This window comes from Felis catus, chromosome E1 (genome assembly GCF_018350175.1).
Source record: "Felis catus isolate Fca126 chromosome E1, F.catus_Fca126_mat1.0, whole genome shotgun sequence".
In the NCBI taxonomy this organism is placed as follows: Eukaryota; Metazoa; Chordata; class Mammalia; order Carnivora; family Felidae; genus Felis; species Felis catus.
In genome coordinates this window covers 3,192,594-3,215,568 of record NC_058381.1, presented here as the reverse complement: position 1 = coordinate 3,215,568, position 22,975 = coordinate 3,192,594, and the positions used below count along the sequence as shown (strand labels likewise).

The 22,975-nt window shown below is 53.9% G+C and overlaps 2 protein-coding genes across 19 annotated transcripts in view; one reads left to right on the top strand and one right to left on the bottom strand.

The window, feature by feature from the left end:
* The window catches only part of MYH10 (myosin heavy chain 10), a 131,178-nt gene extending 118,756 nt beyond the window's left edge, over nt 1-12,422 (top strand). For all 9 annotated transcript variants that reach the window (XM_023244685.2, XM_023244684.2, XM_023244686.2 and 6 more), the window contains 7 exons: nt 3,792-3,920; nt 6,502-6,590; nt 7,346-7,469; nt 7,553-7,761; nt 8,668-8,776; nt 9,716-9,888; nt 10,684-12,422. In XM_023244685.2, the coding sequence (XP_023100453.2) occupies nt 3,792-3,920; nt 6,502-6,590; nt 7,346-7,469; nt 7,553-7,761; nt 8,668-8,776; nt 9,716-9,888; nt 10,684-10,828 (978 nt within the window). In that variant the 3' untranslated portion in view covers nt 10,829-12,422. The remainder of the gene's footprint in view (nt 1-3,791; nt 3,921-6,501; nt 6,591-7,345; nt 7,470-7,552; nt 7,762-8,667; nt 8,777-9,715; nt 9,889-10,683) is intronic.
* Nucleotides 1-22,975, bottom strand: part of NDEL1 (nudE neurodevelopment protein 1 like 1) — a 100,045-nt gene that overhangs the window by 24,229 nt on the left and 52,841 nt on the right. For 2 of the 10 annotated variants that reach the window (XM_023244697.2, XM_023244696.2), the window contains one exon: nt 19,342-20,577. The exons of 6 other annotated variants lie outside the window; for them this stretch is intronic. In XM_023244697.2, the coding sequence (XP_023100465.1) occupies nt 20,570-20,577 (8 nt within the window). In that variant the 3' untranslated portion in view covers nt 19,342-20,569. Of the gene's footprint in view, nt 1-695; nt 1,342-5,737; nt 5,757-19,341; nt 20,578-22,975 lie in introns of those variants that run through there. 2 more of the 10 variants (XM_045044549.1, XM_045044550.1) reach the window with 2 other exon arrangements.

The following is a 22,975-nucleotide window of genomic DNA, read 5'->3' as shown; positions in this document are numbered from 1 at the left end:
ACCCAACAGGAAGGTGGTGCTCCCCTCCCTCCCACTGCCGCGGGCTCTCGTCCTCTTTCCAATCGTGGCTTAGCACTTCGGCCGCTCGAGCGATGTGCCAGTTTTCACTGTCGCAGTGACCGATTTCCAGAATATCTCCCGCTATTGTGGGATATAACGGACCCTCTCTCGTAATAGGCCCTTTTCTGGGGGGCTCAACGGTTATGACAAACTTGAGAAAATTTCCATTTCTCTGGCCGTGGTGATTCCACATCTTAAGAATGTCTTCTAGGGCGCCAGATGGCTCAGGTCACGATCTCCGCAGTTCGCGGGATCGCGTGCCCCATGTCGGGCTCTGTGCGGATAACGTGGAATCTGCTTGGAATTCTGTGTCCCCCTCCCCCGCTCGCATGCACTCCTTCTCTCGCTCTCAAAATAAACTTAAGATGAATGTGTTCTAACAAAATCTGAGAAGAAACACCTATGAACAAAGATCACAGCTGAAGTGGTATTTGTGACAGCAACAAAGGGAAACCACCTAAATGTAAGTGGACTGCCAGCCATTTCCATGGTGGGGCTATGGATGCAAGGAAGGGGCTTAAGTCCGTAAAGGAAGACAGAGCGCAGGCGGCTTCGTTCACAGCCACACACGCAGAAAGGTGTTCGTGGACAGACATAAACATAAAACGTTTAAAAGGAAAAGCCAACTCTGGATAATAAGTTTAAAAGCAACTTAACTGCTTCCTTATATTTTTTTTTTAAAAAGCCAAGCACAAAGCTCTTACTCTGACGAGATTACAAAGATTATTAAGCATATTACAGAGACTATACGTAACTGATTTTGTTTACATAACAGCTGTAGGGAGTTTTAATTCACAGACCATACAACTTACCTGCTTATTTTCAGTATATTTTAGTACATTCACAGGGTTCTACAAACATCACCACTGTGCAATTTTGGACATTTAAATCCCTCGAAACGAAACCCTGCACCCCGCAGCGGTCACTGCACACGATCTGCCCTGTGTGGCGCTAATCGACCATTCGTCTGCTTTCTGTGTGTCGAGATTTGCGTGTGCTGGACATTTCATATAAATGGAATCGTAAAATATGTGGCTTCTGTGCCTGGCTTCTTTCCCTTAGCGTGTTTTCAAGGTTCATCCGTGGCGTGGCATCCATTAGGACTTCATTCCTTTTTGTTACCATAGAACGTTCCATTGTGTGCATTGCCCACAGGTCATTAATCCAACAGTTGATGAATATTTGGGTTGACTTTTCGGACACTCTGAATACTGCTGCTATGAACATTCGTGGACATTTGTGTGGACGTGTGCTCTCAAGTTCTCTTCGGTAGATACGTACCTAGGAGTGGAATTGTTAGGTTATGTGGGAATTCTGTTTAACCGCCTGCCCCGCCTCTCCACAGTGATGGTCCCATTTTACATTTCCTACCAGCTGTGTGTGGGGATTCGAGCTTTACTACGTCCTCACCAATATCTGCTATTCATTTTTTATAGTCATCCCAGTGAGTATGAAGTGGTATTTCGTTGTGGTTTTTGATGTGCATTTCCCTAATGACTAATGAACGTCTTTTCACTTGTTTATTGGCCCTTATCTTATTTGGGAAAAATCTCTCTTAATCCTCTGCTCATCTTCCTAATTGAGTTGTCTTTAATAAGTGAGTTTTGTAACATTTCTGTATATATTCTAGATGCTTCTTGTGAGATCTATGATTTCCAAATATTTCATCCTCTAGTCTATTCACTCAGTGGTGCTGTGTACAATACAAATTTTTTGTTTCTTGTGCTTTTGTCATCCGATCTATGAAACTACTGCCTATGCCCAGATCATAAAGACTTATTCCTATGTTTTCTCCTAAGAGTTTTATTTTACACTTCCAGATTTTTTTTTAACCCGTTGAATTAGTTTTTGTTGGTTTTTTGTTTTTTTTAAGTTTGTTGTTTTTCACATGAGCGGAGAAGAGGGAGAGGGAGGGAGAGAATCCCAAGCAGGTTCCACACTTGAATGTGGGCTCAAACCCACAAACCATGAGATCATGATCTGAGCCAAAGTCAAGAGTCAGATGCTTAACTGAGCCAACCAGGCGCCCCAGAAGACTCTTCCTTCCCCCGTTGAATTATCTTGGCTCTTGGCACTCCCGTCAAAAATCTGGCCATAGATTTATGTGTTTATTTCCGGACTCAGCTCTCTTTTGTTGATCTATATATCTTTTCTTATGCCAGTGTGACAGTCTTGATTGCTGCGGCTTCGTAAGTTTTCAAATTGGGAAGCGTAACATCTCTCGCTTTGCTGTTCTTTCTCAAGACTGTTTAGCTTTTCTGGTTTCTTACAATTCTTTACAGATTTTATGATCAACTTAAACATTACAGATTTTCTGATCAAACCTGCAAGCGGCATGTGGGCCAGCTTGAATTTCGATAATTTGTTGACTGGGTAGATTGATCTGGAGAGGACTTACCATCCTAACAATACTGTCTTCCAGCGTATGTTCCAGTGTATGAACGTGATTATCTTTCCATTTATTTAGCATTTCTTTTTTCAGTGATGATCTTATTTTATAGTTTTGGTGTACAAGTCATATACTTTAGCTAAATTTATACCTAAGTACTTTTGAGAGAGAGAGCGTGCACACAATTGAGCAAGGGGCAGAGAGAGAGGGAGGGAAGCAGGACTCACCCAGGGCTCAAGCTCACCAGATGCGGGACTTGAACTCACAGACCGTGATCTTGTGACCTGAGACAAAGTCAGATGCTTAACCAACTGAGCTACCCAGGCACCCTGTTTTTTTCGTTTTTGAGGCTTATACGTGTGATTGCTTTCCTGATTTTTGGGATGTTTATAGTATATGGAAATACAGTTGATTTTTGTATATTGATCTTGTAACATTGCTGAACTGGCTTCTTCTAATGGTTTTTTGGTGGATTCCTTAAGATGTTCAGTATACAAGATCACATCAGCAAATCAAGCTAGGTTTTTTGCTTCCTTTCCAATCTGGATATCTTTTCTGGTTTTTGCCGTGACCTGCTTTGACTAGAACTGTTACAGGGTTAGACAGAAGTGGCAAAGTCAGACTTCCTGCTTCATTGCTAATCATAGGGGAAAGGCACTCAGTCTTTTCACCATTCAGTAGGTTAGCTGTTAGTTGTTCACTGATACCCTTTATCAGTGTTGAGTTGAGGGACGTCTCCTTCTATTCATTTTACTGAGTTGTTTTTATAATGAAAGGGTGTTAGATTTTGTCACCTGCTTCTTCTGCATTTACTGAGATGATCCTACGGCTGTATTAATTGATTTGGGGTGTCAAATTAATCCTCAGCTAAATCCCACTTGGATCTGGGATATAATGGTGTATAATTCTTTTGGATTATACAAACTGATGGATCCAGTCTGCCACTATTTTGTTGATTTTTCCATCTATTTTCATAAGGGATATTGTTCTAAATGTTTTCTTGCGATACCTTTGTCACTGGCACGTACTTTATTTTTTGAGCTTGCACGTGCACACACCAGTGGGGGAGGGGCAAAGGGAGAAAGAAAAGAACCTCAAGCAGGCTCCATGCTGCTTGAGGAACCCAGCTTGGGGCTCGATCCCCCGAGGATCCCCGTAGGATCATGACCTGAGCCAAAATCAAGAGTCGGACACAGCCGAATGAGCCCCCCCCCCCTCAGGCGCCCCGCCATATGCTTTCATATTTACAGTGACTGTACTTGGACTTTTATAATCCGGAAACAATATGTTTAAAATCTGAGAGCAGAAAGTCCTCTAAAACCTTCTTCCTACTTAATCTTAGGCTCAGATGAAGGATTACCAACGTGAATTAGAAGAAGCTCGTGCATCCCGGGATGAGATTTTTGCTCAATCCAAAGAGAGTGAAAAGAAACTCAAGAGTCTAGAAGCCGAAATCCTTCAATTGCAAGAGGTCTGTTTACTTACTTCCTCATCCATTTGTTCAAAAAATGTTTACCCTGTATATTCCTCTACCTGGCTAACGACCAAGGGACTGGTTAGTCACTTTTCGAGCGACTTACCAGGCCGTGCTCCATGTGTTATAAAAGGCAGTGGTGTTGATTTAGTGTTGGGAAGCATCGGGATGGTTGAACTCTTAAGTGTTCTAAGACTGCCCTGGTTTACATAGAAGCACTATTCCTGTGGTACTTAAAAGGGAAGCTGCAGGTTTCATTGACTCCCCGAGTGATTCATCTTCTGATCACTTCTTTCGTTTATCTGTTTTGGAAGTTCTCCTGAAGAGGGACTGACGGGGGCTTACGTGTGCTATGGGGTCACGTCCGCGGTAGACACACCTGACCATGCAGGTTTATTTTAACAGCTTTATGGAGATGTGAGTGACGTACAAAGGACTGCACACACACGATGTGTGTGTCCACACATCGCTGTGTGAACGGTGAGCACAAGTATTCCAACCTAGGAAAGGGAAGAGCCACTTGAGTTGAAATGTTGTTATCCGTTAATACGAAAACACGCCCACACAAACACCTAGAAATGATGGATTCGTTGTCACCAAAGACCCTGAATGTAGAGCAGAGCTTGCAAGAAGGAAGGGTGCCGGGGATGGAGAAGGGACTAAAAACCAAGTGAGTCGACACTGAGCAGACCCCAAGGTCCCTGGGAGAGGCAGCTTTCGGTTTGGATCCCTCTTTGTTTTGTTCCTTGATTTTTGCTCCGATCCTTACTTCCTTTGGGTTTTTCTTTTTCTGCTTTCTTGAGTCGCACACGTTAATTTTCCATTTTTTCTCTTGTCCGGTTCTGCTCCTAGAACACTGCACATTCCCCTCCAAGTCCTGTCTTCACTGTGTCCTAAAAAATCTATGCTCTCGTCACCATTTAATTCCAATTTTTTCTCATTTCAATAATGGTTTCCTTTATTCCATGAACAACTTAAAAGTGTGGTTTAAATTTCCGAATGTGTGGATTTTTGTTCTTGTTGATTTCTGTTTTCTTGCACTGTGGCTACAGAATAGAGACCAGAGCAGCTGTAGGGTCTAGAACATGACCAGTCTTTAAAAATGCTCCACGTCTGCTTAAAAGAACACCTGCTCCTCCGTGAAGCAAATGTTCAAGATCTGTGTGGTTCATCGTGGAGCTGACGGGGACACGCTCAGGGGAGGGGGCTCTGGGAGCCTGCCTCCCGGAGGCCCCCAGGGCACGAGCTGTGTACCCAAGCACACTCCCAGCCTTTTCAGAAAGTGTTTATTTCAGACTTTAGATAAGGGAGAAGAGACCCCCTGAAAAGCTAGCCCTGCCCTTCTGTTTCTTTTTCCTTCCCTCAGGCTCCTCCCCTTTCTCCCACGGGTTCCCCCAGTGGGTGTCCACGGCACGCCCGGCCAGTGGGCAAAGGACGGAGCACCAGAGGCCAGATGGCAGAGCTGATGCTCAGTGTTTGTTGATCCGAGGCCCTGGGGTCGGGCCCAGAGTATCGTGGCTGCTGCCCCTCCCAGCTGGGCTCGCTCCACCCCACGGGTCAGGACGGCATGTGCCGGAACCCGGGCCTTTCGCCTACATCCCGTGCGCTAACGTAAGAGGTGAACACACATGCCAAGCACACGGGCGAACTCTTTATGCGGCCCTGCTCCACAGGCATCTTTAAAGCTGTGCTTTTGCCAAATACGGCATTTTCAGGAAGCGCCAGCTGGTGGCAAGAGGCCCAGATGGGGAGAGTCAGAACCCCGAGTTTCTGCCGCCGACCAGTCTTGGCACTTGGCGAATCGCGTCGTCCGTTAGGCCTCCGTTTCCTCACCTGTGCAGTAAGGGAAACAGTGCGGCTCTCAAATCCTGAGAACAGGATTTTAGTCTTGACCCACATGGGCTAAGAAACGCACCCTGGCTGCCTCCTGTGGCGAACCCTCTTCCGAAGAAATTTGTGGAAGAGCCGCACCAGGCAGTTCTTCCTCCAGAGGACGGGCCCGGCCCGCGGTTCACAGAGCGCCGCCCGCACCGCCTCAGAGCCTGACTCCCACCTCCTTCGGGAGCCAGGCCCTGCTTACTGCACAAGCCTGAGGGCTCACCCTCGCCCACACGCCCCACGGGAGCTGTGGTCCTCGCTTCCCTGCACAACTACCGTGTTTCCTGGGACCTTGATGTTCACTGGTCAGTCCCGTGGACCTGACCTCCAAACTGCACTACTGTGTATGTGACAGGTCCTTCAAGACCGTGAGCCGGTATAGTTGGGGGCTTGCAGGAGGTCTGTGCCGAGTTTAGGATTAAGAAACACCCGCTTTCTAGGGAGGGTGGGAACAGAGCTGCCTCTTCCGTTGGGAATGGCAGCAGAGCCCTCCCGTGGACCAGGAGTCCCCTCTGGGGACAGTTGTGCGGAAGGACGTGGACAGCAGCACGTCACCCGGCTTGTCTTCAGCCAGGCTGTGGCTTAATCTCTCAGGCCCGGCAGCAGCAAGGGGGCCGGAGCCAGGGTGGCCGCGGCCGGCAGGCTTCACATTTGAGGAACCCGTTACCCGGAGCTTAAATCCCACTCCGACCTTCCTTAGGAACTCGCCTCCTCTGAGCGAGCCCGCCGCCACGCCGAGCAGGAGAGGGACGAGCTGGCCGACGAGATCGCCAACAGCGCCTCTGGCAAGTGAGTCTCCTGGCAGCGGGCGGGAAGAATGGGCTAGAAACCGGCGACGGTGCCACCCTCCCCGCTCAGGCGCCTGCAGCCCGTCCCCCTGGGGGCACACCTGTCGCACCGGGAAGGCCGGGTCGTCTGGCATCTAGAAGTCCGTAGTTGACTTGCTCATCCGCTCGGAGCCTGCACGGACGGGCACAAGTTGCCGAGCGTCCAGACTGCCTTGGCGCCGGTCGGCCGCACAACCCAGGCGGGCCCCACCCCCTCACCAGCCATTCCCACCGCAGGAGTGAAGGAGGCACAGTTGGAGCTATAGCCCGATTGGTGCAGGCCGTGCGGCCCGGCCGCGCAGGTCTTCACGCCCAGACTCGCGAGGTTTGGCAAGCAGATGCCTTAAGACTTTGAACGCGTTTCTCGTGAAGTCCTAGTTTTTTCCAGTTAAGACTCTTTCTCCGTTTAATTACCGCCCTGAGGATTCATCACGGTCCTCTTCTAGCACAGTCCAGGGTAGAGGGTGCCAGGATCATTTTGGAGGTGGACCCGGGCCGTGGAGGACAGAGGGAGGTGCGGCAGGGAGAAGGGACGGGGCCCGGGCTGGGGTGGCGGGTTCGGAAGCGTCCTCGCCGGGGCTCGTGGACAGACTGGGGGCCGGGGATGGGTGCGGGGGAGAGAGGAAAGCCCAGAAAGCTCCAGCGGCGGGGAGGTGAGCTCCCCGGGGTCGTGCCGCGGCCCCCGCTCTGAGCGCTGTCCCCTCCCCGCCCGGCCAGGTCCGCGCTGCTGGATGAGAAGCGGCGTCTGGAGGCGCGGATCGCGCAGCTGGAGGAGGAGCTGGAAGAGGAGCAGAGCAACACGGAGCTGCTCAACGACCGCTTCCGCAAGACCACGCTGCAGGTGGCCCGCGCCGCGGCCCGGCCCCCGGGAAGGGCTGCACTGCCCCCGTGGCGCGAGCGACTAAACCCGGCTCTCCTCTCCAGGTGGACACGCTGAACGCAGAGCTGGCGGCCGAGCGCAGCGCCGCCCAGAAGAGTGACAACGCGCGCCAGCAGCTGGAGCGGCAGAACAAGGAGCTCAAGGCCAAGCTGCAGGAACTGGAGGGCACCGTCAAGTCCAAGTTCAAGGCCACCATCTCGGCCCTGGAAGCCAAGATCGGGCAGCTGGAGGAGCAGCTGGAGCAGGAAGCCAAGTAAGAGGGTGCGGCCGCCCTCACCCCCAGACCTCCCTGCGTCTCCACTGCAGGCCGGGTCCGGGCCGAGCCCGGGAGTCGCGGCCCAGACCGCCACACGCCCCTGGCCCTCTGGTGGCACGGGGACACCTGTCACCCGAGTGGGAGACAGAAGGTGGTGTCAGCCCGCGCTGGTGACTTCGTGGTGCCAGAGGAACCCCGGGCTTCCCGCTGTCCAGACTCCACTGCATCCGGATAAAAGGGCTTGTTGGCGGCCGCCGTAATTAACATGACTTGCCCTTTCCAGCTAACTCCCTGGCTGTCCATTTTTGCATCACATTTGTGAAGGAACAAAAGAATATTCTCTGTTCTCAGTGCAGTTCTCCATGTGGCCTATCGGGGCCTGTGCGGGCCCGTCTAGAAGCCTGCTGATTAGCTTGGCTCCAACAACAGTCACTGTTAGAGCCGCACTAGCCCCTAGCGACTTGGTAGGCAGTCCGTCAATTTTAAATTGAAACGGTCAGTTAATAAATTGGGTCTTGGTTTGTTTGGTTTTCAGGCTAAAAAGTTAGGTAATTAGAGTAACCAAAGTTTTGCCCTCAAAAAGTCTGAATTCAGTTTATGGGACAGGTAGCTTTGCCCTTGAGATCACCACTGAATAAAGCGACCAACAGCTGTGTGTCACGCCCCGACACATGCACGTTTTCTGCCTGGCGCCGTTAGGATACCTGAGAGGGAACCCATACTTTAAACAGAGGGGAAACAAAGGTTTCCGGGCCACAGCAATTACACCATCATTCTGGTCAGAGGTCCTGGAAAAAGTCTAGCTTGTGTCCTCTCCCGGACAAAAAGGACCTTAAAAACACTGTCCTCGTTCAGCTGTCGTTTCTAGAGCCGCGAACACTAACGCGTTGGTCACTTGAACAGGGAACGGGCAGCCGCCAACAAGCTAGTCCGCCGCACGGAGAAGAAGCTGAAGGAGATCTTCATGCAGGTGGAAGACGAGCGTCGCCATGCAGATCAGTACAAAGAACAGGTAAGGGAAGAAGGCAGGCCCGGCGTTACCGACTGACTGGCGAGGCTAAGAAAGCGTCACAAACGTGTGCCGTCCTCCCCCTGAAGGCCCAGAGCAGCTCCTGGGCTAACTGGCTGGACTCAGGGTGGACACGGACGAAAGAAACGTGCCGTGTGCGGGACCTGCGGGGTCTTCTCGCCTGCACCCAGGCACCTCTGTCTCCACATCGAGGGGAAGCGCTAACGGGACCGGTTGCCGCGGCCACGTCCGCTCGGTCTGCTGCCTGGGGAGCCCTGCTCTCCCTCTGGCTCCCTCTGCCGTGATGAGACTTGTCACCGCAGACACGGGGAGGGAAGGCGGGCTCCACTCAGGCTCTCCCTCCATCCCCCACCTTCAGGACCTAGCGACACCCAGGGCAGTTCCGGGAGGGGGAGACCCGCGAGGCACTGGCGCGTGTCTGCGTCACAGAGTTCCGGTGTCCGCCCGCCGGACGGCTCTGCACTTGAATCCAAACATACCCTCCAAGACACCCGCATTGAACGGACTGTAGAAACTGCCACCTGCTAGGGCTGGAGACCGTCCACATCGTTGGCTCTCGTAGTCTGCAGGAAGAGGGATTCCTCCTCATGATCCCACGGGGCACTCCCGTGAAGACCCTAAACTGTGTCGTTTCTGCGGAAAACTCAAGGGGGGGGGTGGATAGGATCTTACATGTTTTAAGTCTTCTTTAGTATATGGTTTGCTTGGTAGACACTGGCTTTGTTGAGAGCGGCAGGCTGACCAAGAGGCTCAGCCCATCCCGTGTGTGTGTGTGTGTGTGTGTGTGTGTGTGTACATGGATGTACATGTGTGCGCTCACGTGGCTCTCGGGGTGGTGAGCTGTGCTAAATGCCCAGGATGTGGCCGTGCTGACTCTGATCTCCCCGGTGTGGTCCGACTTGGTCCCGTGACCTCCCCAAGATGGAGAAGGCCAACGCCAGGATGAAGCAGCTGAAACGGCAGCTGGAGGAAGCAGAAGAGGAAGCCACGCGTGCCAACGCGTCTCGGCGTAAACTCCAGCGGGAACTGGATGATGCCACGGAGGCCAACGAGGGCCTGAGCCGCGAGGTCAGCACTCTCAAGAACCGGCTGAGGTGAGCGACCCCAGGGGCTTCCGGGACAGGCGCTGGCTGTCGGAGAGTCCGAGGCGGGAGCTTGGCCAGCAGCCGCGTCTGGGGGCCTAGCGCCCGGGCCGGAGGCCCCCTTAGGTTCACGTGCGGTTACTCGTTCTCGCTCCCGAATCACTTGGCATTCACCCCCTCGGGATTCCCGACCTTCAGCGGTCCTCCGCCCCCGATTAGTGGACGACACGAATCCCCAGCACGAAGCTGGAGGGCCAGGCCAGGTGCCCGTCCTTGTCCGGGCATCCGCAGCAAGGGGGCCCCGGTGCCATCGCCCCCCTCCCCACACGGACTCTGACCTGCGCCAGAGCCTCACTCTCTCCCTCAGAACGTGGCAGCACGGGCGTCAGCAAACAGGCCGTGCGCCGCTTTGTGCACGGCAAGCTAAGAACGTTTTTACATACAAAGGGTTCTAAAAAAAGCCAAAACAAGAACGTGCACCAGAGACCTTCCTGGCCCCCAGAGCCTAATTAAAACACGGACTGTCTGGCCGCTGTAGAAATGCTGCTGCTTGGTCAGCAGGTAGGACCTTGCCTCTGTCCGTCTTCCTTCCCGTCTCTGTCACAACAGCTGGCTCGGGCGTCCCAGACCGGCGCCCTCCCGCTGGGTGCACCCCGTGCTGGCGGGGGTGCAGGAGAGGCGGCCGCAGGGCCTTTCCCGACCCCGCCCGCCCACCCCTCGCGGCGTCCTGAGGAGGGGCGCCCGGTTCGAGTCCGGAGATGGCGGAACAACCGCACGGCCCCGCCGTCTGCTCTGTGTCCTCTCCAGGCGGGGCGGCCCCATCAGCTTCTCCTCCAGCCGGTCTGGCCGGCGTCAGCTGCACATCGAAGGGGCCTCGCTGGAGCTGTCGGACGACGACACGGAGAGTAAGACCAGCGACGTCAACGAGACGCAGCCGCCCCAGTCCGAGTAGAGCCCCAGGAAGCCAGCGGAGGCGGTACAGAGGGACAGTGGGAACTCGGCCGGCGCCAGCCTGCCTCGGGGCCTCCCACACATTGAGGAAACTGGCGAGCTCTGGGATTCCTTCCTGAAAGATCAACTGTGTCTTAAGGCTTTCCGGCCTCCACATACTGTATCCCGCTTCAGATTTAAGTACAGTTGCTCCCCTTTTTATATATATACGTACACAAAACCTACACCTATTAAACAGACTGTCTCATCCTTGCATCTATTTTCCATATATCCACCAAGAGACCATTTTATAATCCACGTTAAGAAGAGAAATCGTTTTCCAGACCAACTCCAGACCCTCATTGCCAGTCGCTGGGTTATCGGGGGGGGGGGGCAGCCCTCCCCTTCTCCCCCCCTCCCCCCCGGGGCTGCCCAGTCGCTCTGCATGCTCTCTGTCGACAGACAGGTAATTTAGTTCTGTGTTCATGTGGCCCCTGACTCCTCAGCCACATCCAGTCTCTTAGAACATTGTGGAACGTAAGCTGCACTCGTATCTCCTTGTTATTTCCTCCGAATAACGATCGACACTATTTCAGTGAGCAAACTGTGAAGGGGGCTTCGGAAAGACCAGGAGGGTGGGTCGCGTTGGGGGGGAAGCGGCATCCGTTCGGGGTCACCATGAGTTGGCGATGTCGCCACCTCTCTCCCTGTGATCGGTCCCCGGCCAGGGCCGGTCTGTGCGGCTGCGGGTGGCGGTCCCACGCGGACCCTGAGCCCCCCAGGCCCTGCCCGAGCACTCACTAGTCCTGGTCCAGGCGCAGGTATAGCCCCGGGCAAAGGGTGGCGCAAAGCACCCCCCCTCCCGCCCCCACCCTCCCAGCCAGGCTCGCATGCCGACCTTTGCAAATTCAGCCGCTGCTTTGAGCCCAAAATGGAAACAGTAGTTTTGTGTCCCAGACTCACTCCAAGTTTGTCGAGGAGGTTTTACCGAACCTCGGGAACCGATGCCATCTGCCTGAATGTTGACATGCCCGTGGACGCGAATCTTTTTTCATTTCTCCTCCTCCCTTCCCCCCGGACAGTGTTACAGTGAACATTTAGCATTCTGTTTTTGGTTGATAGTTAAGCAAACTGACATTACAGAAAGTGCCTTAGACACTACAGTACTAAGACAACGTTAAATACATTATTTGCCTCTGTAACAACTTACTGTATAAGTTCTGACTTTGCTTCATATCATGTACCTCTCTAGTCAAAGTGGTATTATAAACATTCAGTGACAATGAATCAGTGTTAATTATAAATCCTTGATCCTCTGCAACGTGCTTGAAAACACCAACCTTTTGGGTTAAAAGCTTTAACATCTGTTAGGAAGAATTTGTCATGTGGGTTTGGAACCTTTGGTTTCCCCCCCTTTACGAATTGTACTGGCTGTTGACCACCAGACACCTGACTGCAAAGAATCTTTTTTCTTGTATTCCCATATTTCTAGACAATGATTTTTGTAAGACAATAAATTTATTCATTATAGATATTTACGCCTGCTCTGTTTACTTGGAGGAAAAAGCACCCGTTGAGAATAAACAGACCTCAATAAACGACAATAATCGTGTAAACGTGGCATCTGTTTTCATCTTCTGTTCTCAACGTCCCGCCTGGGCTCTGACTGGAGGCTGTGAATTCCAGACTCCAAACGCGGCCGGCCAGGCCCGCCGTTTCCGAGGGCGCTGTGCTCCCAGAAGCTGAGGGGTGACGGACTGGCTCTCTGGGCAGGCTTGGCTAGGAGTCCGGCTCACACGGTGGCCCCAGCGCGTGGACACGTGGCGGGGGGAAAGGGCCGCTGGGACTGGAGACCCAACGGTTAGTGGAAAAGGGGGCACTTCAGGGCTGCGAGATGAAGCCTTCAGGAGGGTTTCGGGCACCAACCAGCGCTCATTACCGGATTCCGTGTTTCAAGCGGCTTCAGACTATGGCTTCGGGCAGGACGTCCGCACATGCTTTGGGTAGAGGCGCCCGGGTGGCTCGGTGAAGCGTCCAACTTCGGCTCGGGTCACGATCTCCCAGCTTGTGGGTTCAAGCCCCACTTCGGGCTCTGTGTTGACAGCTCGGGGCCCGCTTTAGATTCTGCATCTCCTGCTCGCTCTGCCCTCCCCAAATCCTGCTCACGCTCTCAAAAATAAAAAAACAAAAAAGGGGGGGCACCTGGGTAGCTCAAGTCGGTTAAGCGTCCAACTTCAGCTCAGGTCGTGATCTTGCAGTTTGCAGGTTTGAGCCCCGCGTGGGCTCTGTGCTGACAGCTCAGAGCCTGGAGCCTGATTCGGATTCTGTGCCTCCCCTCTCTGCTGCTCCCCTGCTCGCGCGCTCTCTCTCTCTCTCAAAAATAAACGTTAAGAAATTTTTTCTTAAAATGCTTTGGGGAGGATTCAGGGGTGAGATCCAAGGGCAGCCTCCCTAGTGTGGGCCAATGAGGACAGGCTGAAATGAAACACGAGGGAACACACAACCCCCTAGAGAATGTGGATTTTTTTTTTCTATTCCGTGACAGTCTCTGGTCAGGCCGGTTCTGGTTGGCCAGGCTGCCTGGCTGTGGTGGGGATGTAATTAAAAAAAAAAAGGCAAAAGCGCTCCCTCTGTCCTGTGTCACTACCACACAAGAGGAGGAGTGCAGTACCATGTTTCACGCGTGTCCTCACCCTCACGTTCAACATCCCACCAGGCGTCTGTGGACTTGGAGCTTTTCGCAAAAAGCAGGAACCCTTGCCTGGTGGCCGGCTTGACTGGTGTTACGTCGACAGCGGTAACGGTGTTTCCCACACCGCTCGGCCGTCCCGCGCCAGCACAATCAGGAGACACATCACCTGCGTGGACCGGTCCCATTCCAGATTCCACGAAGATGTTCGCCAGAAGGAACCTCTCCTAACTAGCCACCGCTTTGTAGTCCAAGGAGAGGCAGCCCAAGGAAGAGGGTGTGCGGGAGCGGGGCTCCGAGCGGGTCAGAGACTCAAGCCAGCCAGCTGCCACCCAGCAGGGGCCTGGCACATCGCGCGGAAGATTTCAGGCCGGACCGGGGAAGCCCTGTCCTTTGCCGAGACGAGGTTTAGCCGCAGTCGGGCTCTGCTGGGGTTTTATCTGTGAGCTGTCATGCAGAACACGGCAGGCGCTTCCTTTTTTAATGCAGATGGCCCAGAGATTATTTTAATTTGCTTTAGTGGGGATAACAGACCTGTCCCTAGCCTGGCTGGCTTGACAGTATACTTTTTTTAATGTTTTTATTTTATTTTTGAGACAGAGAAAGACAGAGCACGAGCAGGGGAAGGGCAGAGAGAGAGAGGGAGACACAGAATCCGAAGCTGGTTCCATGCCCTGAGCTGTCAGCACAGAGCCCGACGCGGGGCTCGAACTCACAGACCATGAGATCATGACCGGAGCTGAAATCGGACGCGTAACCGACTGAGCCACCCAGGAGCCCGGAGAGTATACTTCTGAAACCCCACCATCAGAGAGACCAGCCCTGTCACATTTCCGTACTGCCACCGATCTTCCCCATCCCTGGAAACCCCAACATCGATGAAGTATGGGCCAGAGCACCAAACTTGCTCCCAGCCAGCCGTCCCTATGGCTCTGGGTCTGACCGACCTGTGGCCCCTTCCTCCTGAAGCCAGTGTGGTCGGGACACAGAGGTGGCTGTTGTCAAGGCTGGGGAAGAAAAGTGCCCACAGTTGTCACACTCCAGGAAACACCACACCCTGTCAGGTGGAACTTGACCACCTCAAAAAAAGAAGAAAAAAAAAGAAAGAACCCATAGTGGAACAGGCCGTGGGCTGGAAAGTTTAGAAAGTGAGACGGTGGCTTCTCTCCCCTGGTTCCAGGACAGGGCGTGAAGCCTGCAGCTGAGACCAGAGCCAAGTCCCAATCCGCAGAGGCTTCCAGTCACTCTGGGAGGGATACGTCTGCACCGACAGCTTTCCCGCATCCCAAGCGTTGGCTAAAACGCCGTGTCCCGTGCCAGCTGGGAGGACCAGCCGAGGACCCTGCACGCCCGGCTGCCATTGGGGAATCTAGCAAATCGCGTGAAAGGGTCTCATGCAATTCTTGGCCAGAAATCAAACGCGAAACTCTCTAACAAGGATGCAGAACCAGAAATTCGCATCTGAGTAAGTCAGGGAGGTCTGTTTGTTTTTTGAGTAGCCTAATGGCTCCCTCCCTGCTGCCCGGATGTCATGAAACCTTATTTAATGACGTCACGTGACACAATCAAGACCGTGAAACACTGGCTCTGACAGAGCCCTCCCTCGAAGTGCTGTGCTGCACAGATTCTGAGATGCCCGTGTTCTCACATATGGGCATCATCTCCCACGATCGCCATCAACAAGGGGCAACTGTGACCTCGTCATCGCCAGGCTCCTCCTGGTCAGGTCGGGAAAGCCCGACATCAGACCTTGCAGAGTAAGTATCAGCAACTTAGAAGAAACTTCTGGAGCCGAGAGCAAAATAAAGCTCTTCAGTAGTGCTGAACGTCACCAACGCCCACCATGGCCCAGAGGACGACGCTGTTTGGGGAAACAACAGAACTCTGGGCGGTGGCAGTTCAGAGCGCCGGAACCACAGTGCAAAATTTCAAGAAAACCTCTTCTGTTTTACTTTTTATTTACGAACCGTGATATGGAAACGTGCCTAACGCGGTCAGAAAGAGCTCTTTCAATAAATATAAAAAGTCTAAACGAGCATTTCCCTTGGCGCAGTTTTCTTAATGGGTCACAAAATAAAGGTGTATCTTACAGGTGCTGGGTTTGAGATTCTAGGAGATTCTGGGGAGCCTGAGGGGTAGGTGTATTTTTAACTTGCCTAACAGGGACGGCCAGCCGGCCGGCAGAGGTCAGGGAGCCCCTGCTTTGTGCTCCTGGCCCGAAATCTCAGCACAGAGGTCTCCGGGCCAACTTGGCCCAGGAAAGAAAATGTTTCGTGACTTCCATTTTGAAAAATGAATTTGGGCAACTTCACAGGAAACTGTAGAACACACAAACTATTTGCATCTTTTTCTTTTCTTTTTTTTAAAATAAAGCTGCAGACAACACGCTCATCCGTGTCCATTTCCCAGTGGCTACTCCCATCCCCGTGTGTTAGCACGTCCGCACGCCCACATCTCAACGGCCCTGTGGTATCCTGTTCGGCTACGAGTCCTCGTGACCATCCCCGGCCATCAGACATTCACGTTAATGCCGCTGAGACTGTCTTATTCGTCCTTACTGCTATGGGCGATTTTCCCAAAAGGAGAAAGAGAAGAGTTTTCCTAGCAGATCACACTGCTACACTGATCAAAAACTTACAGAGAGTAACTCAGTGACACCAGTAATGCAAAAGTGTACCTATTCTCCTAAATCCTAGGTGACAACGGAACTTGATTTTTTTTTTCCTCCCTGGCTAAAGCAATCACTATCTTTGGAGACCAAAACACCGTGTTTTTTAACTCCACCGACTACCTACAGGGAGCAACGGGGCTCTGAGCTCATTCAGACCTCTCTCTCCTGACCGTGAATCCAAGCGCGTGCCAGAGAACCTACTGCCCAGGCCTGCCAGCCGAGCGCCCTCCTCCCTCGCCTCCCACCGACGGATCGTGACGGATCGTGACGGGGGTATTAGAAAACACCCCACAGACGGGCAGATCTGGGTTCAGCGTGCCTCGTTTCCCTCGGGGAGGCTTCAGAGCGGACAGGAAACCCTAGCAGAAGACCTGTGGGGGCAAGCGTGACCCTGAATGGCCAACCCCACGTGGTCGCCCGGCCCCAGCACCTGCAAGCTGTGTTCTCGTTTCAAATTTGCCTCTTGACTCGCGCTAGCTGAGAAAGGAAGTCCGCCACGTTAATCCTTACAAAAGGGCCACCGCATTCCCCCGTGTATCATGTTTTTAACTGCCATGGGACCAGTTTTCAGGTGAGACGCGTGAAGTCACAGGGAAGTGACTCACAAACACGCCTCCTCACCCGGCCCCCATTTTTAGGAAAGACTCAAGTAACCAGCCTCCGTTTTTAAGGTCCAGCTCATGTTCTCAATTTGCTTCAAACTTTGGGGCAAATATAGACAAGAACACAGTCGATGAAGTAAAGCTGGAATGATGAAAAGGCTCATCTTAGCGTCCTCTAACCTCACTGCTGGGACCCATCCCCGGGCCGGCCTCGTTCCCACCAGCGGCCAGCAGCCAGGCAGGACGGCTCTCCGCCCCCGGACACCTCCCCTTTCCCAGAGGTGCCAGTGTCCACGTTGGCCCTCGGAAGGCCAGCTGGGAGAAGCAGAGTCGGTACCCGACCGGCACAGGCCTGGGAGACCAAGCTTGGGTGAGCCCCCACGGCTCGTCGTCTCCAAGCAGCCAAAACCGGCTCATCTCCTGAGACATGAAACAGAGTCGAGGCCAGCCAGCGAGGCCCCAAGCCTGGAAAAGTGGAGCCTACGGCAGAAAAGCCCCAAGCTGGTTTCCAGTCCCGGCTTTTCTGCGACCTTGCTGTGTGAGCTCAGGCCCGAGACGGAAACTCTGCGCCCCCCCTCCCATCTGAAAGCTGGGCTGAGCCAGCTCCTCCTGCTCCCAGGCCGCCTGTATCTATCTCGTTCTCCCGTCCTCTCCTGAGCTCAGCATTACACCTCTGGCTTCTGCTCTTAACTGAGTTGATGGGGTGCAGTTTCTGGCTATCCTGGGCTGGAAGGAAGCAGAACACTGGCCCCTGCTCGCCTGTAGGAAGGCGTCTGGGGGGCAAGGGGTGGGGACGGGCGGCGAAGCTGCGTGTCACTACCTGGGGGGACCAGCGCAGGGAGGGCTCGCTCCTCGAGGGTTCGTGAGAGCCAGGCTAAGCAGGGCATCAGGAGCCCTGGCGAGAGAGCACACTGAGACGGGCGGCTGACAGCTGGATGGGCAAACAGTCCAGGGTCGGGGCGCCTGGGGGGGCTCAGTCGGTTAAGAGTCCGATTTCAGCTCAGGTCACGATCTCATGGGTACGTGGGTTCGAGCCACGCGTCGGGCTCTGTGCGGACAGCTCAGGGCCTGGAGCCTGCTTCGGATTCTGTGTCTCCCTCTCTCTCTCTGCGCCTCCCCTGCTCACACACTCTCTCGAGAATAAATATTTTTTAAAAAGTCCGTGGTAACTTTCATGCCCGGTGACATAACGTACTATCTGAGCAAGTACAAAGTAGCCTCTTCAGCCAAATGATCCAAACAGAAGGCGGAGGATAAGACCAAGAAGTCAGCCGGCTTCCTCAGGGGCTCCTGTGCCAGCGGCCGCTGCAGCTACAAAAACACCCAAAAATACATGAGGGTCTCCTCCTGAAGCCTGCAGCTTACACGGCCCTTTCACGGACCTGGCCCATGCTCTCCTGGACCCAGAGGTGGCAACGTCTGGTAAATGACTGACACATGGGCTCCTGCAGCCAGCGCCCCCCCCACCCCCCAGTCATCACTGACCAACAGCCTGCAGGGGATGATCCCAGGGGCGTCTAGCTGGAAGGGAAGTAAGTGAGAAATCATCTGGGAGCCAGGGGCCAGGATTCAGGGCTCAGGGACTCATCCGTGCCTTAACTGCATTAGCTCTACTTCTGTTTTCCATCTGAGGCTCCTGCATGAATACAGAGACCCGCTAGGTCCTTAAACCTCTGATCGGATCCAATCCTTGCAGAGATGGTTGGGATAGAAGCTGGGAGTAGAGACGAGTTCTCTCCGCAACTGCTCGGCCAGCGCACCCAGGCCCAGCACGCCCAGCACCCCGAGGGTCTCTCGGTGAGTCCGCTTACAACACAATCTCAGAACCGACTAACAGGATATTCCTGCCCCGTACTAACAGAAGAGATTTTTACAAAGGTATCGGACTTATTCATGTTTCTTGTTTGCTTACAAATTGGATTCACTTTTCATTCACTTACAGTTTTAAGACTACAGACTATCTGGTTTATTTTCACTCATCATTACAAGCATTAGGGTTCAGAACCTGACACATTCATACAGCCGCCCCAGTCTCCCCGTCCCTCAAATCCAGTCACTTTGTGTCTTTGCTCCCAAACACCCGGCATCTTCTCTCACTTGCCAACATCAACCTGAGGGATGAGGAGAGAAGCCCAGAGCCAAGTGACATCCGGCCCCAGAACACGGACACATGTCCTGAAAGCAATACATCCAGAGGGCGGGCTCCTGGATCTACCACCCTGTCCCTCCCTCCTCCCTCTTCCCAGACCACCATGTGCAGCCCCAGGCCTTTCTGGAAACTCCTGGAAATCACAGCTACGAGCAGAGACCGGCACCAAGAACCAGCATGAGAACGCCTGCATCAGACACCTCCTCGGGAGACGGCCCAGCTTTTCTTTGCACCGCCCCCCACCACACACACACACACACACACACACACACACACACACACACACACACACACACACACACACACAGCTGCCATCTGTCTGCACACCTCGAGTCAGAACCCAAGGGACATTTCTGAACCGGGCTTTGCAACTCTGGTCTTCTCTCCCAGGCTGGCAGAAACCCAATAAAGCAACCTCAATCCGTTTTGTTTTGGTTTTTTCTGTGAAATTTATTGTTTCCACATTAAAAGATTTTTTTGAGGCGAAGTATTTTCTTTTAACCACATGATGATCCTATGCAGCTGCCCAGAGTAGGACACCATCGTAAGTCATTAACATGCCGTGTGAGTTCTGAATAAATAAAAGCTACAAAGCCCAAGTTATATACAAATATCTTAGGCGATAATGTTTACAAACCTATGTACAATAAAACAAATGTAAACAGTAAATGCAGCATGAGAGTAATCAAGATGATCGGGAGCAACCACTTACAGCCAGTCTGCCCACCAGAAGCCCCCTGAACGGGGCCGCTCGACGCTTCCTAACACAAGTGGACAGGCCCTCAGAGGACAAAACAAAACGCCCTGAAAGATGTCGCTTAACTGAAGGACCAGAGAGCTGGCAAGGAGGCTGCCCCCGCCCCTCACCCCGAGTCTGAGGCACACGGATGAGGAGCAGATGGTGCCCCGGCCCCAGAGGCTCCCGCTAGCTGGGGTCCAGACGGGCATTTCGCTGCTCTGGGAGGCAAGTCTATGGAATGATAACCGCTAAAGTAAAATCAGAAGGTGCAGAAAATGTTCCCTAATTCAGTGACCTTCCCGACCCCCGACCAGCAGCAGGTCACACGGTGGGGAGTGGAGCTGGAGAACACGCGATCATGAGCGCTGAAGAAGCGTGGGCGGGAGCTGGCGGGAGCTGGGGGGAGGGGCGGGGGCACGTGTTGACCTGATCTGGGGGAGACCTTCTAGAAGGTCGGCAATGTCTTAAACACAACTAAACCCTATCCGTACAGCTGGGCGGGAGTTATGGGGCAGGCGTGATGATGATGGGTACTTCTGCATCCAGTGACCAAGGAGTACACGGACGTGCCACCTTGTGACCCACAAAAGTGCAATCATGTGAGACCAACGGCACCACGGCGAGAAGAGAAAATAGCCAGTATTGATATCGCGCAGAGTCCTGGGGCCAGGCAGGGCCCAGCAGCCGCCGCCGCATGCAGCCTGCCCTCTGCCAGCCGTGGGGAGGCAGACGCAGGGGCCCAGGCCGGGCCCAGGCACCGAGGGACGAGGCGTGGGTGTCCTGGGCTGTTGGAGGAGGGCAGGCGCCCCCACCCGGAGGCCGGGCACTCACACACTGAGAGGCAGCATACCCGGTGCTGACGACGGGCGCGAGGAGCCCAGACCAGGAGGAGGAGGCGCTGGGTCAAAGCCGTTTACTGCCCTGTGGGGGTGACCAGAGCACAGAGGGGAAGGGAAGGGAGGGGAGGGGAGGGGAGAGAGAGACACTGTCATTTAAAATCACTCGACACCTGACAAGAAATGCGCATGCCCCCTACGGGCACTCCCCTTCCGGCCCACAGCAGGATCGTGGGGCCCGGGGAGAGAGGCTGCCGGGAAGGCACCAGCCGGTCAGAGCCTTGAGAACTCGGGGGTGCCGGAGCGAGATTACATGCTCCCCGCTCGGCAACTCCATCCTGCCAGCCACAGCCCTGACCTCTCCCCTGCGGAGCTGGCCTGAGTGTCTGCCAACGGGGAAGTCGCTAAATAAATGATGGTGCAACTCAACAATGAATTCTATACGACCATTAAAAACACATGCCACAGCCTTCTTTAATAGCACGGGGAAATACTCGGAATGTAATTAACACTAGGTAGAATGAGCAGTTACCGACCTGTAGGTGTTCAACGACGTGAAGGAAAAAAGTAGTTAGGTGCTAGATTCTAAACTGCAACCTCTTATATAAATGGACGTTATTTCTAGGCAGCTACATCTAGAATGTGCTAGAATGTGCGGGGAGGGGGACGCTACACATATATGCATATAAAATCATATATGTTACGGAAAGAAAATTTAACGAGTTACTTTTCCTCCATCTGGGTAGCGGGTAAATTTTGTTTAATACTTTATACTTTTTCTTTGTTTTCCCAATCTCCTACACTACACGTGAATATCTTAACAAGACGGAGGAAGAAGTAACTGTTAAACTGTTTCCCAAGCAAAGCCAGACAGGGGAGGCTTCTCTGCAGAGGCCCGAGTGCCGTGCCCAGCCCAGCCCAGCCCCCAGAGCCTGCAGCCGGCACCCGGCACCCAGGCCCAGAAGGTGCGGAGCGCCCCAGCCCCGCCCAGCGGCCCCCACAGCCACAGGAAGCAGCCAGCGAAGGAGCACAGGGCTGGAACCTCTCTCAGGAAGCCACGCAGCCCTTCCATACTGAACACACTCCCGGGGAATCCGCCCCACTAGCGATCTGAGAGGTGCAGCCAAGCGCGGGGCCTGCACCGTGCCACGCGTGCCATCGCTGTCCCCCGCCCCCCCTGCCACCACCTGCTCATCACAGGGGTCCGGGGAGTTGAACACAGGCTCAAGGAGAGAGGTTCTCTTCAAAGGAACGAGAACAGACACACACACCCTACAGGTTCATCGTTTCATACACTGAAGAAGCAACTCGGAGAAACGGGCATGCACAGAGACGACAAATGACCCCGACCGCTCTGAAGAAAGAGTTAACATCTAAACTCTGAAGTAACCAAGCTCAGAGCAGAGATGCTGCCTTTGGAATCAAGCGGGGTACACTCAGACCAAGAGCAAGAGGAGGGGCTCTGGGAGGCGTGACCCCCCCCCCCAACTTCCTCCCCCAGCGAGCACACCCAGGAGCTCCCCTTTCGTTTCTGGGCTCGGGGAGGGCGGACATCCAGGCTTCATCACCTGTGAAAACTTCAGATCACCCTCTCCATTCTGCCTGTGACTCTCCTCAGGGCAGGGCCGCACCCCGCCTGCTACTGCAGCCTCCACGAGACAAGCCCCGGCTGTCATTCAAGCAGCCAGTCCCAGGGCCCCAGGACCCACTTCCTAGTCCTAGACGCTCAGCAACAACGAGGCAGGCCTCCGCTTTAAACATGTGACCACCAGACTCCGGTCCCAGAGCACGGCACAGGCCCCGCTGGGCACCAAGCAGCGGCCGGCACCTGTTCCCCCAGGGACGTGCAAAAACCCCAGGAGAATGGCCCCACATGCAGGTTTAGGGCTGGGGTTCCTGCATTTTCAAGCTAGATAGACCTTTAAAAACGCCAAGTTCGTCCCTATCGTTCTATTACTAAAGAGACCAAAGCAAGCCCAAGCCCAGCCTAGGCTCACCCCGTGAACTTGTCAATGGGGGCGCAGGCCACATTCTCTCTTCCCTGTCTGCGCCTGGTCAGAGGGCACCTGACAGCCCTCGGCAACAACTCCGGTGCTCCCGATGCCGCCCAGCTCTAACGGGGAAAGCAGCAGTGCAATCCAGAATATAAGAGGAAAACAAGTAGGTGGGCGATTCCTCTGTGTGGGCAGAAATGCGAATTCTTGATTTGAAGGCAGGATGATGCACAGAGAGAGTAACAATCTGCCAGGGCCTCTCTGGGCACCTGAGTCAAGGTGTGGGAAGTAAAAGGCCGGGTGGGGGTGGGTGGGGGGCGAGGGGGAGGAGAAGAAGAAAGAGGAAGGAAGGGAGGAAGGGAGGAAGGGAGGGAGGGAGGGAGGGAGGGAGGGAGGAAAGGAAGGAAGGAAGGAAGGAAGGAAGGAAGGAAGGAAGGAAGGAAGGAAGGAAGGAAGGAAGGAAGGAAGGAAGGAAGGAAGGGAGGGGAA